This window comes from Ursus arctos, unplaced genomic scaffold (genome assembly GCF_023065955.2).
Source record: "Ursus arctos isolate Adak ecotype North America unplaced genomic scaffold, UrsArc2.0 scaffold_23, whole genome shotgun sequence".
NCBI lineage: Eukaryota > Metazoa > Chordata > Mammalia > Carnivora > Ursidae > Ursus > Ursus arctos.
Window position 1 is genome coordinate 37,163,854 of NW_026622908.1, and position 18,129 is coordinate 37,181,982.

General features: G+C 46.8%; 1 protein-coding gene across 1 annotated transcript in view; it reads right to left on the minus strand.

Moving 5' to 3' along the window:
* OSBP (oxysterol binding protein) overlaps positions 1-17,811 on the minus strand; it is a 31,868-nt gene extending 14,057 nt beyond the window's left edge. The window contains exons 1-7 of the mRNA XM_026490497.4: positions 17,347-17,811; positions 12,604-12,812; positions 10,426-10,676; positions 5,617-5,815; positions 5,270-5,372; positions 4,891-4,945; positions 4,579-4,710 (exon numbers count right to left, since the gene is read on the minus strand). Coding sequence (XP_026346282.1) covers positions 4,579-4,710; positions 4,891-4,945; positions 5,270-5,372; positions 5,617-5,815; positions 10,426-10,676; positions 12,604-12,812; positions 17,347-17,708 — 1,311 coding nt within the window. The 5' untranslated portion in view covers positions 17,709-17,811. The remainder of the gene's footprint in view (positions 1-4,578; positions 4,711-4,890; positions 4,946-5,269; positions 5,373-5,616; positions 5,816-10,425; positions 10,677-12,603; positions 12,813-17,346) is intronic.
* Positions 17,812-18,129: the final 318 nt, after the last annotated feature.

An 18,129-nucleotide genomic window follows, 5' to 3' on the forward strand; every position in this document is an offset into this window, starting at 1 on the left:
CTGACTGAGCCACACAGGTGCCCCTTGATTGCTAATTATTGATTCAGTTATATATCAGGCCAGGATTCTGGTTCCTTCTCTGACACTGGACAGTTGTGTTCTGGACCGGAGTGCTCATGATGGGGGCTGACTGGGGCTGTGAGTGTTTCTGCCTTTCAAGGTTCAGAGCCAACTTAGGGCTCTCAACCACAGAATGAAGCAAGTGTGTGTGTGCTTCTGTCAGGGAGAAGATGTTCATTCATTCATTCATTCTCTTATGCATTCCACAAATGTTTATTGAGCCCTCATGTGTGCCAGACCCTATATTACCCACTGGGTATAGAGAAATGTGAACAAAAGAGACACTATCTTTCCATCCGCCCCCCCAAAAGAGTTAGCTTCTAAATTCACTATTTGGAATTAAAGATGACTTTACTACTTAAAAAATAACGATAAAAACAGGTTAGGTTCCCAGGCTAGCCCATAAAGCTTACTTTAGCTTTACAATCCAGCAATCTCGCTGAACAAGCCTGCATATCATTAGCCTGAGTTCTGAATCCAGAGAACAGAGGGAGGAGGAAAACAATTCCCTTTCTATTGACTAGGGCTGGCCTCGAGCAATATTTCAGTTAAAACAAATAACCAAAACCGCTTCTCTTTCCTGTGGTCCCAAACCCTTTTCCTGCACTTTTGTCCAACCTCCTACCCACCAATCTCTGAGCCACATAGTACCCTAATATTTACTGCCCTCCCAATTGTGAAGTGTCTTGTAATTTTTACTATAACAAACTTTAAAAAGGAAAAAAAATTTACCTGAGATGCCATTATTCAAAGATAACCATTTTATTTTCATGTTTATTTCTATGCATTTATACATTGAAAAAATGAAAAACAGGCTAAAGCCTGCTTTGTCTCTGAGAAATATACCCAGCATTTCTCTGAAAATTTCCCAGTGAACGCAAAGACACCAGATCAACAACAGAACACCCCTCTTTTGGGGGGCGCCTGGGTGGCTCCGTCAGTAAGCATCTGCCTTCGGCTCAGGTCATGACCTCGGGGTCTTGGGATGGAGGCCCACATTGGGCTCTCCACTCAGTGGGGCATCTGCTTCTCCCTCTCAGTCTCCCTTTGTGCGTTCTCTCCCTCTCTCGCCAATAAATAATAGAATAAAACTTAAAAAAAAAAAAAAAAAGAACACTCCTTTTTTGGGACGTAGGATCTAACCGGCTTCAACTACAACAGGGCACCATATTCCAAAACCATATTCTTGATGCTGAGAGACACTAAGAGAAAAACAGTAGAAGAAAAAATGCACACAGAGGGGTAATGGACTAACACAGCTCAAATCCTGAAGAGTCTTTTTTACAGAAGGTACTTAGAAACTACGCCATCAGGGCGCCTGGGTAGCGCAGCGGTTAAGCGTCTGCCTTCGGCTCAGGGCGTGATCCCAGCGTTCTGGGATCGAGTCCCACATCGGGCTCCTCCGCTGGGAGCCTGCTTCTTCCTCTCCCACTCCCCCTGCTTGTGTTCCCTCTCTCGCTGGCTGTCTCTATCTCTGTCGAATAAATAAATAAAAATCTTTAAAAAAAAAAAAAAAAGAAACTACGCCAACAAAATCTCTCATTGGCAGAATTTCAGGCAACACGAAGGAACGCTTCCATGTGTGTTGAGGAACACGAGACGGGCAGTGCGTTTCAGTGGGCTACAAGACATATGCGCACAGCCTGGGCCTGCAATCAGTGCATCCTTAAGCCCTCGCTGTTCTTCCCACACATGCAGCCCTGGCCCCCAACCACTGTTCCAGGAACCAGAGTGTCTCTAAATGTGCCAAGCTTTTCATATTGGTCATTTTACCAGCCAGAGGCCCAACAGGGAAACAAATGAACCTGCAAATTTAAAGCAGAAGGAAGGAGGGAATTCATTACACGGCTGATGGAGACTTAGGTGGCCGAAAAGGACAACCTGGAGATCACAAGAGCAGGAGGCCCTGAACGGGGCCGGAGGAACAAAGAGAAGCAGCGGTGGAACCATGGCCCAGAGGCCAGAGGCACCCAGCAGAAGCTGAAGCCTCAGGGGGCCTGTCCAGTGGAAACCAGCGCCACCCAGCCACCGTCAAAGCACTGCCCAGGAGAATGTTTGGCCAGGGTCCCTCCCTTCCTCTCCCCCCCACCCCCAGAACTCCTACTGGTGCCTTGCACTGGTGGAGCGCAGCCAGCCGCCAAGGCACAGAACCTGAGAACGGCCTGGAGGAACCAGCTCTCCGGTGACGCCCCACAGGGCAGGCAAAGGGCGAGGACTAGAGCTTCGGGCAAACAGGTACAGGACTGCTGCACGCCCCTAGCAGCAATGTCAACAAGGAACTAATGGTAAAGGAGACAGAGAGGTCACCTAGACGCAGAAGTTATTCTAAGCAGGAACTGCATTTCTGAGGCTGCGATGACCCTCCTTTCCAGCCCACCTTCCCACTACTTTCTGCAAGGCACCAGAAAAGTGGGGTGGCTTTCCAGGCCCCCAGTAAACCAATTATTTTGTGTGTCTCGAGGGTGCTAACTCATGGCCTTTTCTTGTCTGGAGGTCAACACTTTCCTAACAAAAATCCTACACACTTACATAAAAATCAATTTGTTTTCTAAGACCCAGTTAATTAATTACTTCAACATTTGCTAACTGGTATCTATGTGCCAGGCACTGGCTAAGCATCAAAGATATGAAGACCAGGAAGACACAGTCTCTACCCATGAGGAACACAGACTGTGGAGAAGCAGAAGCCACATGCTGGCCCGTAAGACCCAAGAGGGGAGGAGAATACTTTCTGTATTTCTGTATGCTACCCCCCACTCTCCGTTCTTCCTTTCTTCTGCAAGAAATAGAACCCCCCGATGTTTAAGTAGGCCACGCCACTGGCAGTCTTCCTTGCCAGCTGTGGCCATCTACTGAAGTTCTGGCCAAAGAGACTGAAGTGAAACTAGTGTATGCAATTTCCAGGAAGCACTCTTCACAGGCAGGGCATGGCCTTCTCTTTCCTCCTTCCTGCTGACTGGAATGAGACCCTGATGGTCCCACCTGGAGCAGCCACTTCAGACCTAGGAACTGAGGCCACAGGGAGTGGAGCAACAAGACAGAAAGGAGCCTGGTCCTGAGAGCGTGGAGTATGGTCCCAGCCCTGGATCCCCTACTTCTGGACTTTAACAGGAGAATGAGTTAAGCTAATATTTGTTTAAGGTAGGGATTGGCCAGCTTTTTCCGTAAAAGGTTTGATAGTAAATATTTATATGGCCCTCAAAGCCTACATATTTACTATCCCATATGACACTGCCATATGGCCTCCGCCACAGCTACTCAACACCGCTGCTGTGGGATGAAAGCAGCCACGGACAATACACACATGAACGAGCATCACTGTGTTCCAATACAACTTGAGGGATGCTAACATCTACATTTTATGCAATTTTCTCATCACAAAATAGTATCCTCTTTTTTATACTTTTGAAATATTTAAAAATAAAAAAACTATTCTTAGCTTAGCCTCTTGCAGGCTGCATAGATGGCAGCCATATTTGGCCTTGAGGCCCACAGTTTGCTTACCCTGGGTTTAGACAAATAGATTTTGGATGTTTCTTTCAATTGATCCTATATGTAACTGATACACTGGTACAACACCAGGCAGACAGTAGACAATCAGTAAATGCCTGTGTAATGACTAAGCAATGGAACCTGTTGGAACGCAAGGGACAGCCATCTCACCCTGACCAGATGCATGGGTGAAAGCTTGCTAACAGACATTAAGCTAAGCTGAATCCTCGAGGTGATCAGCCACGGGAAAAGAAAAGCAGCATGGGTGCGTGGGAAGCTGATGAAAGTTGGGGCAGAAAGAGCAGTCTGTGCAAATGCCCTGAGGGGGAAAAACCGAGATGCCTCTGCATACCTGAACATAACTCTGAATGACTAGATCACCAGTGTGGGTGGAGCCCGGTCCAAGGGAGGAAGTAACAGGCCCACTAAGGAATCTGGACTACCCTCAAAGCAAAAAAGGACCCGGTTAAGGATTTTAGGCTAAGGAGTGACATGACGACATTTGTAATTTTAAAAATGTCATTTTGGCAACAGTGTGGACAGATGGGAGAAGGGCAGTGCGGGAGGCAGGGAGGTCAGCCCAAACACAGACTTCACCATGGAGATGGTCCCCATCTTCCCAGATGGAACGGACTGTTTTTGTTCTGTGCTTCCCAAGCCTGTGTATGGCTGGTACTTCCCATAACGCTACCTGTTTTCCTGTCTGTCTCTTTTAAACTACATGCTTTTTGAAACCAGAAACTGTGCTGTATTTATCCCTGCATGCCCTCAGCACGTCGAGCTTAGGAATCTGCTCATAAATAACTGTCCTAAACGAATGCATCTGATTCGAAGTGATCTGGAGACACCAGATCCACAGACTACATTAAAGCAGCTAATTTAAGGGACAGTTCTGGACTGGAAGGGTAACAAAGACCATGCCATGCACGAGCTGCCTCTCAGGTGCACGGGGCTGTCACAGCAGCACTCTTCCCGCCGCGGCCTGAGGGGCCCTCCTGGCAGAGCCCGGGTGTGCAAGAGCCTCACCGGCATGGGGATCTTTGAGAGTTCTTTTCCAATGCAGTTCTTCATGATGCTCCATAAATTGAGGCTATAGTTTGGCTTGTATGGTATTCTAGTTCTCTTCTCCTTCTTGGTCTCTTCCAGCTGATGCTTGTACTACGGGCAAAAACAAAGCCATTCAATCACCCACAAAGAACAGAAAAGCCGGTATTTATAAGCTTCCCTTCCCCCATATTAAGAAAGAATCAGTATTTTCTGTTTCTCATAGGGCTTTACAGGCAAATCCTTGGGATTCACGGCCACATCCCTCACCGATGGCTCCCACACGTGAGTCACCTGTTCATCCAGGCTGATGTCACTGCTGGCTCCGCTGATGTTGCTGCCAGTGCGTCTACACAGGTGGGAAACATAGGAGAAATAGAACAAGGGTCAACAACCAGAGTTTGGTCCTCACCAGGTCTCTGCAAAGCGGAATGCAAAGCGCACCACACAAACTTAGCACCAGGCGACCGGATGATAACACTTAGATTAGAATATGCATGAATTTAAACATCTCTCGAGAACTTGTTCATGGAAAAAAGCTGAGAGTTTTCCACTCATTTAAGGAAGAGTCCAGATCTTAGTTAACACTGACAACTACGATAGTCCCACTGAAACATTTCTCAACTTTGGTGGTCTGATGTGTTCATTCTGGGGGGAGTCAAGGACAACTTACTTGTGGCCCGAATTTTCGGGCATGGTGATGATCTCAGGAGCATCAAAAAACTCATTCTCATCATCCTCATCACTCATGTCTCCTTTGCCAGAGCAGCACTGATCTGCAAGGAGAAGGCGGCCTTGTTTACTTTGGCTCAATTTACCAAAACCTGGCCCAGCAGGATCTTGACCACACTAACTACCAACACAGCAACACAGGGGAGAGAGCAGGGGCAGAGCCAGAAGTAAACAGCTCCGATTCCCTGGCACAGCAGTCACTGATCCGGGAGAGTCTGCAGGTCTATCAATGGCAGCAGACCACCTGGCTCACATCTGAACAGACCACCCAGGAGCCAAGCGACTTACCTTTTCCAGAACCAGCACTGCCGGGAGTGTTTGCCGGCAGCACGGTGGCCCCCCGGAAGGCCCTCTCCAGGTGATTATGTTGCTTCGCCAGCTGCTCCAGGGTCTCTTCCAGCCGGATACGCTGGTCTCTTTCATACTGAAGGGACTTCTGCCATTTTTTACTATGGGTCTGGGCTAACATGAGGAAATCTCTGCAGGCCTGTATGGAGAAAGAGTTATGCTCAACTCAACTAGTCAGAGATTTCACTCAGGCCCCTGTATGCCCATTAAGTAACATAGTCTAGGAACTTTAGGAAATTACGCAAAAGACTCCTTTTTATTCCACAGTATCTGGGACAGCCAGCTCCGTGATGCAATCAAGGTCAACCCCAGAAAAAAAACTGAACATGGTTGTCATGGTTCCTTTATATATTCCTGTCATGAGGACCAAACAAATGCCAAGTGAGCAGTAAACCTAGACTAGGTATTTGTGGCAACATCGCAAAGGGCAGCTAGGTGAACTGAACCAAAAGAAGCAATCTACTGACTAAAAGAAAGAGGAGGACTAGCAGAGGATAACTGCTTTCAACACCTTCCTGAGCACACTTAGGTCACCTAAAGCTGAGGAATTCAGATACGGAGAAAAGGGAATCTGCCCCGAATTAGATCAAAAAGTGCAAAAGTAACTGGTTATTCTGGGCACGAAGAGAAACAACGAACCTTAAAAACTAGAAACCTACGTAAGGCATCAAAGAAGGGATCTACAGACGAAACACAGACCTGATCATATTAGCCCCTTTACTGGCTCCCCACTGGGAACCTAACTATTGGGTTGAACGTCAAGGGCCCTTCAGATGTGGCCACCACCTGCCCTGTATCCTCCTCCCCAGGCAGCTGGACCCACCCCTGTACCCGACAGTGGAGCCACACTGACCTGCTCACCATGTCTTGGACACATTTCTTTCAGGCCTGCCTACCACACACATATGCTGGTTGCTTTGCCAGGAATGCCTTTTCCTACCCACTTCCTCAACTTGGCCAAGTCCTCTTCATTCTTTAAGATCTGTGGCAAATGTTACCTCTTCTGTGATGATTTCCTAAGCAGCCAATCTCTCTTCTGCATTTCCACAGCACTTTGCACACACTTCTGTTTTATACCGTCCACAGTGGTATTGTGACTGATTTTCTGTCTCTCCAGGTGGATTATGAGCAACTTGAAGACACCATTTATATCTTATTTAGATACATAACTCCAGCTCCTAACTTAGTTGCTTTGTACATTGTAGGAGCCTAATAAAGTTTGCTTAATAAATAAGGAAGGAAGGAAGCAACGTAAGTTTAAAAGTCTATGCCCTGTTATGGAGAAACTAAAAAGTAAACAGGGGCACCTGGGTGGTTCAGTCAGTTAGGCGTCTGCCTTTGGCTCAGGTCGTGATCCCAGGGTCCTGGGATCAAGCCCTGCATAGGGCTCCCTGCTCAGCGGGGAGCCTGCTTCTCCCTCTCCTGCTCCCCCTGCTTGTGTTCTCTCTCTCTAGAATAAATAAGTAAAATCTTAAAAATAAAATAAAAAAATAAAAGGTAAACAGAATATCTACTCCCACGGTTTCGACATTTGCCTATAGGCTAATGACAATGAAATCAGTAATTCCAGCTCGAATACATGGAGACAGGATATCCAATTGTCTATCCAATGGTTCAAAGTAATTTCAAAATCATTGAGTCCCAGAGTGAACTCACCACGTTCCCTTTCTGACTCTGCTTCTCCCTTTGGCGTTTGTTCTTCACACCAAGAACAGTACCAGGGCCCTTCCGCCTGACCAAGCCAGGAAACTAGGAGGCACCTTTGATCTTACTTTTTCTTCCCTCCCCACTTCCGATTATCAAGTCCTATTGATTCTTCTTTAAGAATTATTTCTGGGATCTGTGTACACACGTCTTTCCACCCTCCATACTCAGAGGAGTCCCATTGTTGGGGCTCTAATCACAGCTGCATCCCACTGCCTAGCTATGGAATTTGGGACGAGTTATTTATTTAACCAATCTGTGCCTCACTGTAAACAACCACCACAGCAACTATCTCAAAGAGCTGTCGCTTTACATCTAAAGCACTTAGAAATCTGAGGCTCACAGTAAGCACTCAATAAGGTGTTAGCTATTACAGTTAAGCCTGCATCAAAATCGCCTTATCCTCTTCTAATCCACTCTACCAAGCCCATTTAGTAGGATCTGCACCCCATCCCCTCCCCCACACTTAATCCCTGGCCAGCCTTATCTCTAGCTACTTCCTTGTTCTAACAGTCAATTAGTAGTTTGCAGACTTTCCGAGAGAAGGAAGGGATCCGCATAAGCTACACCCCTACCTAGATCAGTTTTTCTCCCTCACTTTTAAGAATACTGATCATAACGAAAGTTTGGTGACAGGCAATTATGTGTCCGGCACTTCACTGAACCCTTTACGTTAATTAATAGAAGCCTTTCAACAATCCTTTGAGCAGCTCCTAGTATCATCACCACTTAGAGAAAAGGAATTGAGTTCACAGAGGAAGCAGGTTATGTAGATAGCTAAGGCAGTTGGACTTCAGGCCCCCAAGCTCTATACTGCCTTTTTTCACAGGGAGAGTCTTTCTGGTCTTTCAGAATTTAGTTGAGGAGTTACCTTCCCTAACCTTCCTGGTCTGAGCTAAACACCTCCAATTATCCTACACATACCATAGCAGCCCGTGGTCTATCATGACACTTAGCACACCCTATAATGATCCATTCACTTCTCTGTCCCCTTACTAGAGAATGACCTCCCTGAGGGCGGGGGCCATATCCACATTTGTTTTATATCCCCTAGCACAGTGCCTAGAGCACAGATGGTGCTCAACGGATGTTTCCTGAATAAGCAAATGGATACACGAACAGTATCAGATCTATTTCCCAGGTTAGAATCACTTGGGTCGTAAGAACAGCTATGTCCTAAGCAATCAAGAAACTGAGTGAAATGTATTCTTCCTTTGATAAAACTGCCTGTTTTGAGATGTGAAGTTAGCATGTTAATTTTAAGGCCTTGCCACTATCACCTAAAAGATACCAAGGAAAAAACACAAGGATAAAATACCCATTTCAAGCAACATGCAGTTATGAAGGAGGCATAGGTGGTATGCTGGGGAGAACAGAACGAAAAAACAGAACGTACCCGATTGCCAAAAGATCATTCCCTCTGACACAAACTCTGAACATTTACAACTTGGGGAAGAAGACCTGCCCCAAGGAACAAAGATGAGCATTTTTTTTCAAAAGAAAAATCCAAACTAAGTTTCAGTTTTATGAGAGATTTTTTTATTCAAGAGGTGTTTGATTTAGCTCATTTTTCACACCAGAGGAGAAGAAAACCTGCCATGGAGTAGGGATAAAAGACCGCATTGACCGTCAGGAGACTGCTGTGTCCTGAGTTGTTCCATTTAAAAAGTGTATTTATTTACTATTGGTGAATTGACCTGTGTGATTTATGAGGTTTTTCCGGATCATAAGAGGACCGCAGTCCTCAAAACAGGCGCGCAGTCACTAAGAAGTGGACAGTTTGGAACAAGAGCACACGATTAGACATTAGAAACACAAGCATTCGTGCTGATGGGCACAATGGTCTTGGGAGACAGCTGATCTTCCTGCAGTCCTTAAAGGGACAAAAATAATTAGCCTCTTCTACCTGGTGTGTGAATCAGAGCACTGAAGAAAATGTTCAACATTTCAGAAAATGATATGAAAATCAAGGTGATCACAACTTTCTATTAAGTAACAAAGGCGTTTTAAGTGAGAAAAACTAACTTCTCCCCTGGTCACAAGGAAAGACCTCTGATCTCTAGAAGCCCTGTGAACTAAACTCGTTCAAAGCAGATGTCTTAGTATCACTTCCTGAACAAGGGAAAATCTGGCTCTAGTGAGGTAATTTCATCCCATTTAATTGGACAGGGGAAAAACCAGCATAAGCCTTTTCTCGGAATACTCTTCACTTGCCTTAGGACACATCCTCTGGTGTTCTTCTGTGCAAGTTAACTGCAACGACCCGCCAGGTGAGAATCAGTTACCAGTAGAGGAGAAACGGTGTTGTTTAAAACCATTTCACACCTATCGCCCAGAATCTGAAATACATCCCAACATCCGCCATGCCCTGAGTTTACGTAGAGCCCTGCACCCAAGCAGCTGAAGTATTCCACGCAGCCACCCAAGGCTGGGGTCACAATAAGACAGAGCGTTGGTCCCTTCTTTTTGAAAGCAAAGTACCCAAACTTGAGTATTTTGTCTTATCACCCAGAATTACCCCAAAATCAAGGACTACAGATGGGACTAACTAGTATTATAAAGTTCTCACTGGCACCTGGCCAGCCCCCACTTACCACACTGTAGGCCAGAACACACTAGCAAAGTACGGTAAGACTCCCAACTTGAAGCCCACACACAACAGTGGAAGGGACCCACGGAGACTGCTCAGATCCAACAGAAGAGGTTAGATAAAAACAAATAAACAAAACCGCAACCCAGAGAAGTTAAGGGACTCAACTAACATCACCATCAGATGTCCTGCTGGCTGCAGAAGCAAGGCTGGGCCTCTGGCCTCCTAACAAATTCCCAAGTTGGAGTGGACTGTTCGAGCAGAGCGTGAAAGTCATTCCATCTGTGCGGCCTGTTCTCTTTCATGCAAAAAACAATGTAACTTAAACCCCCTGAACAGTGAGCGGGACCTACGTTCCCTGCTTTATGAATTGTAATTTTCCCCGGCACTTGGGGAGAATTACATTTTGAAGAGGGAAAGAATGAAAAGGTGACACAGGCGCCAGACGCACTCACGTTGATCATGGCGTTGGATGTTATCCTGAAGAGCGTGGCCCGTTCGTTGACCTGCTTGATCTTCTCATTGCTCTCGGCGGGCAGCCGCAGGGACTCGAGCTCGCTGAGGGAGCGCTGCAGCGCCGTGCCATGCTTGGCTATCAGGTCGTTGCACGTGCTCAGGTCCTCCACTTTGCTGGACAGTGTCCGCAGGGTATTCTGCAGCTCCGTCTTGTCAGTTTGTGAGACAGACTCTTCATCTCCAGACTCATCTGCAGGAGCCAAGAGGTGAGTTACAGGACTCTAGTTATGTGACTCCAGAGCTGACAGAACCCTACCAACTCTGTCCACCCTTTTTTAAAAGATTTTATTTATTTATTTACTTGACAGAGAGAGAGAGAGAGAGAGAGCACAAGCAGGGGGAGCAGCAGAGGGAGAGGGAGAAGCAGGCTCTCCACTGGGCAGGGAGTCCGATGTGAGGCTCGACCCCAGGACCCTGGGATCATGACCTGAGCCAAAGGCAGATGCCCAACCAACTGAGCCACCCAGGTACCCCAATAAATAAAATCTTAAAAAAAACCCAAAACTATAGTCGTCATGTTGTATGTTACATCCCCAGTATTTATTTATCTTATAACTAAAAGTCTGTATCTTTTGTCCACCTACATTCAATTTCCCCACCCTCCCACCCCTGGGCTTCTTCTTAAAGGTGCCAACACTCTGGCCTCACCCCAGAAATTGATTTGGCTGGTGTTGAGGCCAGGCCCAGGAACTTGCATTTTGAATAAGTTGCCCAGGCCATTCTGATGCACACTGAAGTTTGGGAACCAATGGTCCCTGGAAGACAGGATGGAGAATTAAATGTTTCCTGGGATTGGGAATGAATTGTTGAGCCTTATCACTCAAGCTTGAGGGTTCCAATCCAGTCCAAGCTGATCATTACTACAAATCTACCATCATCCATTGGGTAATGGGTGAGCCCTGTATGAAATGGGTTGAGAACTGCAGTCTGGCTCTTTGTAAACAATGTCTAAATCATCAAAAGACTCATTAATTTACCTCTTCCAAAGGAGAGCTCAGGAACTTTGTGATGAACTCATCTGACACTAAAGCCGCCCTTGCACTGAAAGCAATGCAAGGTCTTCTGTTAAATGACCCTCCAATGGTATATCAAATAGAGAGCCATGCTGTACCTCTCACTATCAGTTTTGTACCCATCACTCTGTAACTGCAAAATACTTTTCTAGCAGTGTCACTTCCTTTGAGGGAGCTCACATCAGCACTAAAATCAAAACAAAAGAAATAAGGAAAGACCTTCCCTTATCTGCTAGCCCAAGAGGCAGGATAAAGTCAAAATATAACCTGTTACAAAAAAACTTACAAAGTGGTGAATTTTCCTTTTACTGTTTAATAGATAGTAACTACAATGTGGGAAATGAAAGGGGATAAGAAAAACAAGAGATGAACAAAAGCCAGCAGGTGACCATCCTGGTCAGCTCTGAGTGGACAAGCCCAGTGTGATCAAACTAGCAACAAGTGGGGCAGGGAAAACCCCATCATTTTCCTCGAAGAAAAATCCAAAAGTGTAGACCGCTCTTTTTAGTGATACTCAGGTAGTAAACTGAAGATTTTTCATAGAAAGTATCCCATTTGTTTCTGGCAATCTAGAAAGATTATTTGTTTCAACTCAGAAGATACTTAAGAAAAAAATGCCGGAGAAAAAGAAAGTAAAGATAGAATCTAACTGTGAGTTGTAATAATCTTAAGACAGACCTACTATAAAATATTTTTTCCCCAAAATTTTAATGTAGTCAAATGGCATTAAAAGCCAAAAGGACAACCATTATGCCTCTAGGACAGAGTTTCTCAGCCTCCGGATTACTGATATTTGGGCCCAGCTAACTGTTTGTTGTGAGGGCTGCCCCGTGTGGCCTTCCCGGCCTCTACTCAGTGGATGTCCAAGTACCAGCATCCCTCAGCTACGACCACGGAAACATCTCCAGACACTGTGTGATGACCCCCGCAGGGCAGAACTGCCCCCAGGTGAAAACCACCACGCCGGGAGAAATACTGCATGATGAGGAGAAGCCTGACTCAGTCAGATGGGTGATAATTAACTGACAGTGAGGGATCAAAAAGGTATGTGCCTAGGAGGGGCAAACAGGAAGCTCCCCAGACATGGTGTTCTCTGTTCCCTACCGGATTCTGCCAGCATCTTCACAGCCTTCGCCTTGGCCAGTTCCAGGGCCGTCACCCAGCGCTGCCGTTCCACTTCTGAGCTCGCCTTCAGATGGTAGGTCTGAGCGCCCCCGTTGGAGATGATGAAGTTGCAGGAGTCCTCCACGGTGATGTTGGCCGTGGCGAGGTTGATGGTACCACGGCAGGTGTGTCTCATTTCAGCCTTTGACCTGCAATAGTGAGACAAAGACCAGCTAAGTAGAAAGGGGATGGGTGATTTATCCTTCACCGCATAGCTCTGAGCCTTGTGAAAATGCGGCAGCCTTAGGAAACAGCAACGTCTACTATTTCCCTCACACCGCTCCCTAAAATTCCAGAAACAATCGGTAGGGATTTCCTTTCACAGCCATTAAGTGGTGTTTCTGAGTCGGACTATTGCTCTGCTGTTCCTCTCACCCTCGGCTTTTTAGAAACAGCCTTCACAGAAGTGTAACAACATACAATGTTAATTCAGCAATTTTAAGTGTATAATGCAGTGAGTTTTGACAAATGTATACAATTGTGTAACTACCCCCACAATCAAGATGTAAAACATGTCCATCACGCCAAAAAAAGTTCCCGCATTACCCTTTTGTAGTCAGGAATTACTTCTTATTTAGCAAAGTTATAATTTTAAAATAGTGATTTATGGGGCGCCTGGGTGGCTCAGATGGTTAAGCATCTGCCTTCAGCTCAGGTCATGATCTCCAGTTCCTGGGATCGAGCCCCATGTTGGGCTCCCAGCTCAGCAGGGCGTCTGCTTCTCCCTCTCCCTCTTCCTCTGCCTCTCTCTCTCTCCCCTGCTTGTGCTCTGTCTCTCAAATGAATAAATAAAATCTTTAAAAGAATAAAACAGTAATTTAGAAACTCACACAACAAAATTCTTTGTAACAATCTCACTCCCTCAGAGAAAGAATAGCTCCGTTTCACATATACTGAACAACCCCCCTTCTTAACCTCAACTCAGCCCAAATAAGAATTGCCACACTACACTTAGAATTATATTGCATCAGTGTAAGGCACCCTGGGATGCTTAGGGTATCAAATACTGACTACAGCTCAAATGATATGAAAGCGGAATAACTAGCTTTCTGTGGGAGGAAAGAGAATCATCACAAAAGAATCACCAAGTAGTATAATCTTTTGGGAATATGCTCTTTCCAAAGATCCACTGACCTCTATTGGTAGGAACTCCTAAGCCATCCTATTAATAGCTAGGAAAGATTCAGCAAATCTGTTCTCAGAGGATTGGGTGTAAAAATTTTCCCCATCGCTACTGACAGTTCTATTAATAGTCTAACTTTTGAACTTTACATCACTACTTGGTGACAACAAGCTACTTCACAGAAAATCTGCTAGCACAATTGAGTAGACCTTGCAGAGTGAGCTAATTTCCCCACCACCCGCTGGCTTATGCCCAGAGACCTGCATGTTGAGACCACAGTTTTCCCTGACCAACTTGGAACATAAAGAGGTCAAAGTCCTTTGCCAACTGCCACACTGCAGAACGGAGCCATTTCCCTTTCACTGGAGCCAAGCAGCCCCACACACCCGGCACATCCAGAACGCCTGCATGCCAGAAATGACACACACCCCATCTCCAGAAACTAAGACTTGGTATGTTTGAGAAAGTCTGTTTACTGTGCTTAGGAGGACAGATTTGCTATTGTTCAGTGCATCACATGAAACTGGTTTTTCTTCCTCTGATGCACAAATGAGCAGTATGGGATGGCCAGGGGGGGTCTCAAAGGACTGGGCCATTTTCCATCCGCTGCACCTGCCACACTGTAATGCGAATCCCTGTTTTTTCTATTCTTACCTCCCCTCCCCCCGCCCCCAAGCTTCAGTTACATTATGAATAACGAAGGCCGAATTTCAGACCCGCAGCTGACAGGCCAGCTCACCCTTGCTTTCTACTCCAAAGGTGCTACTTGGACTTTGTACCATGTTCCCCACAATCTGTTGGCACTTTTCACCAGCCACTTCCTAGGAATCTCTTCTGCCTCGGTCATCTTCATGAACTAAAGGAGTTTCTCAAATCACATAAAGTCTGTAGCAGTTTTAGAAATACCAAGGAACACTAAGAGTAAGGCAGGCTTGACTCAGGAGCTCTTGGGTTCAGGCAGATACACCTATGTTTATACATGATTAGTGCAGAGGCTGGAAAGATATGATTTTCAGAGTGCAAGATAAATTGTTCAGGCACTACAGTATCAATTAGGTGGTACTTTCTGTCTAGAAAGTTCCCTGAAAAGGCCAGCCAAAACAGTAACTCAATCTCTGGAAGCTAGTCCGGAAAACTAATGCTATGGCCTTGCCACCATGTGTCTGGGAAAGCTGGGGTTCTACGTATGGTTTTAAGTAATGGGACATCCACGTACCTGTGTATGTAAGGAAGAACACGACGGGTAAAAAGAGGGAAGTGGCCCGCCAAAGCCCATTAAGACGGTTCATCACAGGATGGGTCCAAGAAATACATGATCTCAGTTAAAAAGAAAACAGTATTTTGTATAAGGCGTATAGAGGAGATGACAGGTTATGAGGCATGAAAAGCGGGACGAATGACAATTTAGCTAAATAACTCTAGGGAGATGGGGACCCAAAGAACCCTGTTAAGAAGAAACTACCAATGTAGTTGGTAGGAAGTACTTCAATGTGATTTTGAAGGTAGTGCACAGATTTGATAACCCTGGTTCCTGTTGCTTGGTTGGTTTGTGGGTGGGACCATCTCCGCTGGCAAAGACAGGCCTATGCACATTCCCCAGTATGTGGTTTAGTATGCTTTGGAAGGAGTTTGATCTGCAGTCAGACAGGTACCACTAGCTCTTGTAGGAGAGAAGTTAAAAGTGGTACGAATACCTGAAGAGACAGCAACATGTAAGTTCTTAATGCTCAGCCAAATCAATATTGATTAAGACTGGTACTGATCAAAGAAATCAACTGCCTTGGAAAGTAGATCTGGTAAGAACTTGGATGAGGAAAAATGGCCACACAGTAAGGTCCTCAAATGACACACAACTTCTGAAAATGAGGACTCAATGTTAATAGTGACTTATAAGCCAAGTTAGGATACAAATCCACTGAACATTAGAATGATGGTCAGGGTAAGAGGAAAACAGGAACTTGAGTAGGGGAAAAACTGTGGAATGCACTAAAACGTTAGATTTGTGATCTCACCTTAAAACTGATCATCCTGGATGAGTACTTAGAAAGGGTTAAAATTAAAATCAATTCTGAATATAATAATGCAAATGATACACACAACTTCTCACAGTGTGGCTTAAGCAGTGAGGATATGCTAAGGCATTTTCCACTGGTAGAGACTAGATAAGAATGTGTTCTTACTTCAACAACCTCCAACTCCCACCTTCAATTTCCCCTCAAAATTCTCTAATAGCTGATACAGTGGAGCTGATGGAAGAGATTCATTCACCCTAACTCTCCTGGTGACAGAATGACTACCTGCAGAGGAAGAGAATAGAGTGAGCTGTTCTTAACAGTGTTTGGGGTCTCAAATAGGATGGTCTTTATAAAAAGATTTCAATTAGAAATGCCATCATATTAAGCAAAGTCTCCCTTAAAGGAGACTTATAAATTTTGTATAAAGTACACATAGTAACTGTGATCTAGAAACTTACTTGCTATAGGCAAGCAATGATCTCTATTATCTGATTGACTCATGTAACACTAACCTGGGTTTTAGGTTATGTTGGTGTGAAGAGAACTAGTTTCAAATCCTGACTCCTTAAGACCTTGGAAAAGTTACCCAGCTAGGTCTCAGTTTCCTCGTCAGTAAGATGGGAATATCTTCTCCCAGGGTTATTGCTGGGACTCAGTGAAACTATTCCAAACTGTTCAGCACTCAGGAAATGTTTACGTCCTGTCCCCATATCCAGTATCGTATCTCTAGTAACTTGAGTAGCCAAAAGCATGCTACAGTTATGGCAAGGCTGTAAGTCACCATAAATACATATTAAACATTTCAAAACGAACACTGTGGAACAGAAATAATCATACCAAAGACATGGGTTCTTCTTTTAATAAAACTTAAACCTAACCAACCAAAGAGACCCCAGAAATACTGGACAGACCACTTAAATCATTCCCACAGGGGGAGGTGGGATCAGCATAAATAAAAGCACCGCTGGAGTGCACATCTCCATTCTGGGCTGTCCAGAAGGTGAAAGCATATGCCAAGTCTGGGAGAGATAAGGAAGACAGGGGTTAGATACCAAGGCCACCCTGTGCCTGGTGTCCTTGTGCCTGAAAGTGGAGAGAACAGCGGGTACATCAAGGGCTGCTAATAACCTTGAATTCTGTAGACTGGGCACAGACAGCTAAGACTTGGGACTTTCACAGGAAGTTCCTTGAGAGCCATGCCTGGGCTTTGCTCTTCTACATGTGCCCCTTAGCACCTGCAACAGCGCCTTCCTTGCAGAATTCATCATTGCACCTCTGTGCTGGTGGAAACACAATGGAAGAGTAGATGCTCTCCAAACAATTGGAAAGGCCAGGGATGGAGGGAAAGGTACTGCACCAAGGGCGGGTGACCCAGGCGGAGGGGTTTTAGACCCAGGGCGTTCACTTTCGTGATGGTGGGCTCGTGTCGCAGGCTGTCAAGACGAAAAGGGGCCTGAGGCGACCTTGGCTGCGGTGCCGGCTCAAGAGGGTGACGGCGCGGGGACTGTGGGCTGCGGTGGGGGACGGCGCCCCGGAAGCAGTTACCTGTAGTAGCTCAGGAGCCCGTTGCTCAGCACGAACCACCGCCGCTGGTAGCCTTTGATATAATTGGTCCATTTGAAGAGCCAGCCCTCTCGAGCCGAGCCCGAACCCCCGGCGCCCGAGCCACCGGAGCCCCCCGCCGGTGGCGCAGGGGCCGGGCCCGCAGCCGCCACTCCCCCGGCGCCGGGGCCCGGGCCGCCCGCCGCCGCCGCTGCCACCGTGCCCAGCGCGGCCCCGGAGCCTGGCCCCGAGTCTCCGCGGCCGCCGCCGCCTCCCACCATGGGGGGACCGGTGCCGCCGCCGCCCGGAGCTGCGATGGCCGCCGGGCCCGGCCCCACCACCCCTCTCAGCTCCGTCGCCGCCATGAGCCGCCGCCGCCCCGAGATACAGGACCGGAACCGCCTACGAGCGCCGCCGTCGCCACCCGGAGCGCCCCACACGGCTAGCGCATCAGCCGCGGCCGCGCAGCGTCCCCGCCCCGCCAGGCCCGCCGCGGGAGGAGGGCTCGGCCGCCGGGAAGGAGGCAGTCGATTGGTGCCGCTGAGCGTCACTTGCGGAGGACCCTTAGGACATTGGCATTTCTCTCGGGCCTGTCATCCCACACCGCCCAGTGAGAGGCCGGGGTGGGACGCGTCTTCCAGGCGCGCCGCTGATTGGTTCAGATGAAGGCCAATCAGACTCAGGCACAAGCCCATTGGTGTTTTCCCGAAGTCTCCGGCGCTCAGGGAGGACTCGAGAATGCAGAGTGCCCGGCCAATTCGAACACCGATTGGCCAGGGTTTCCGC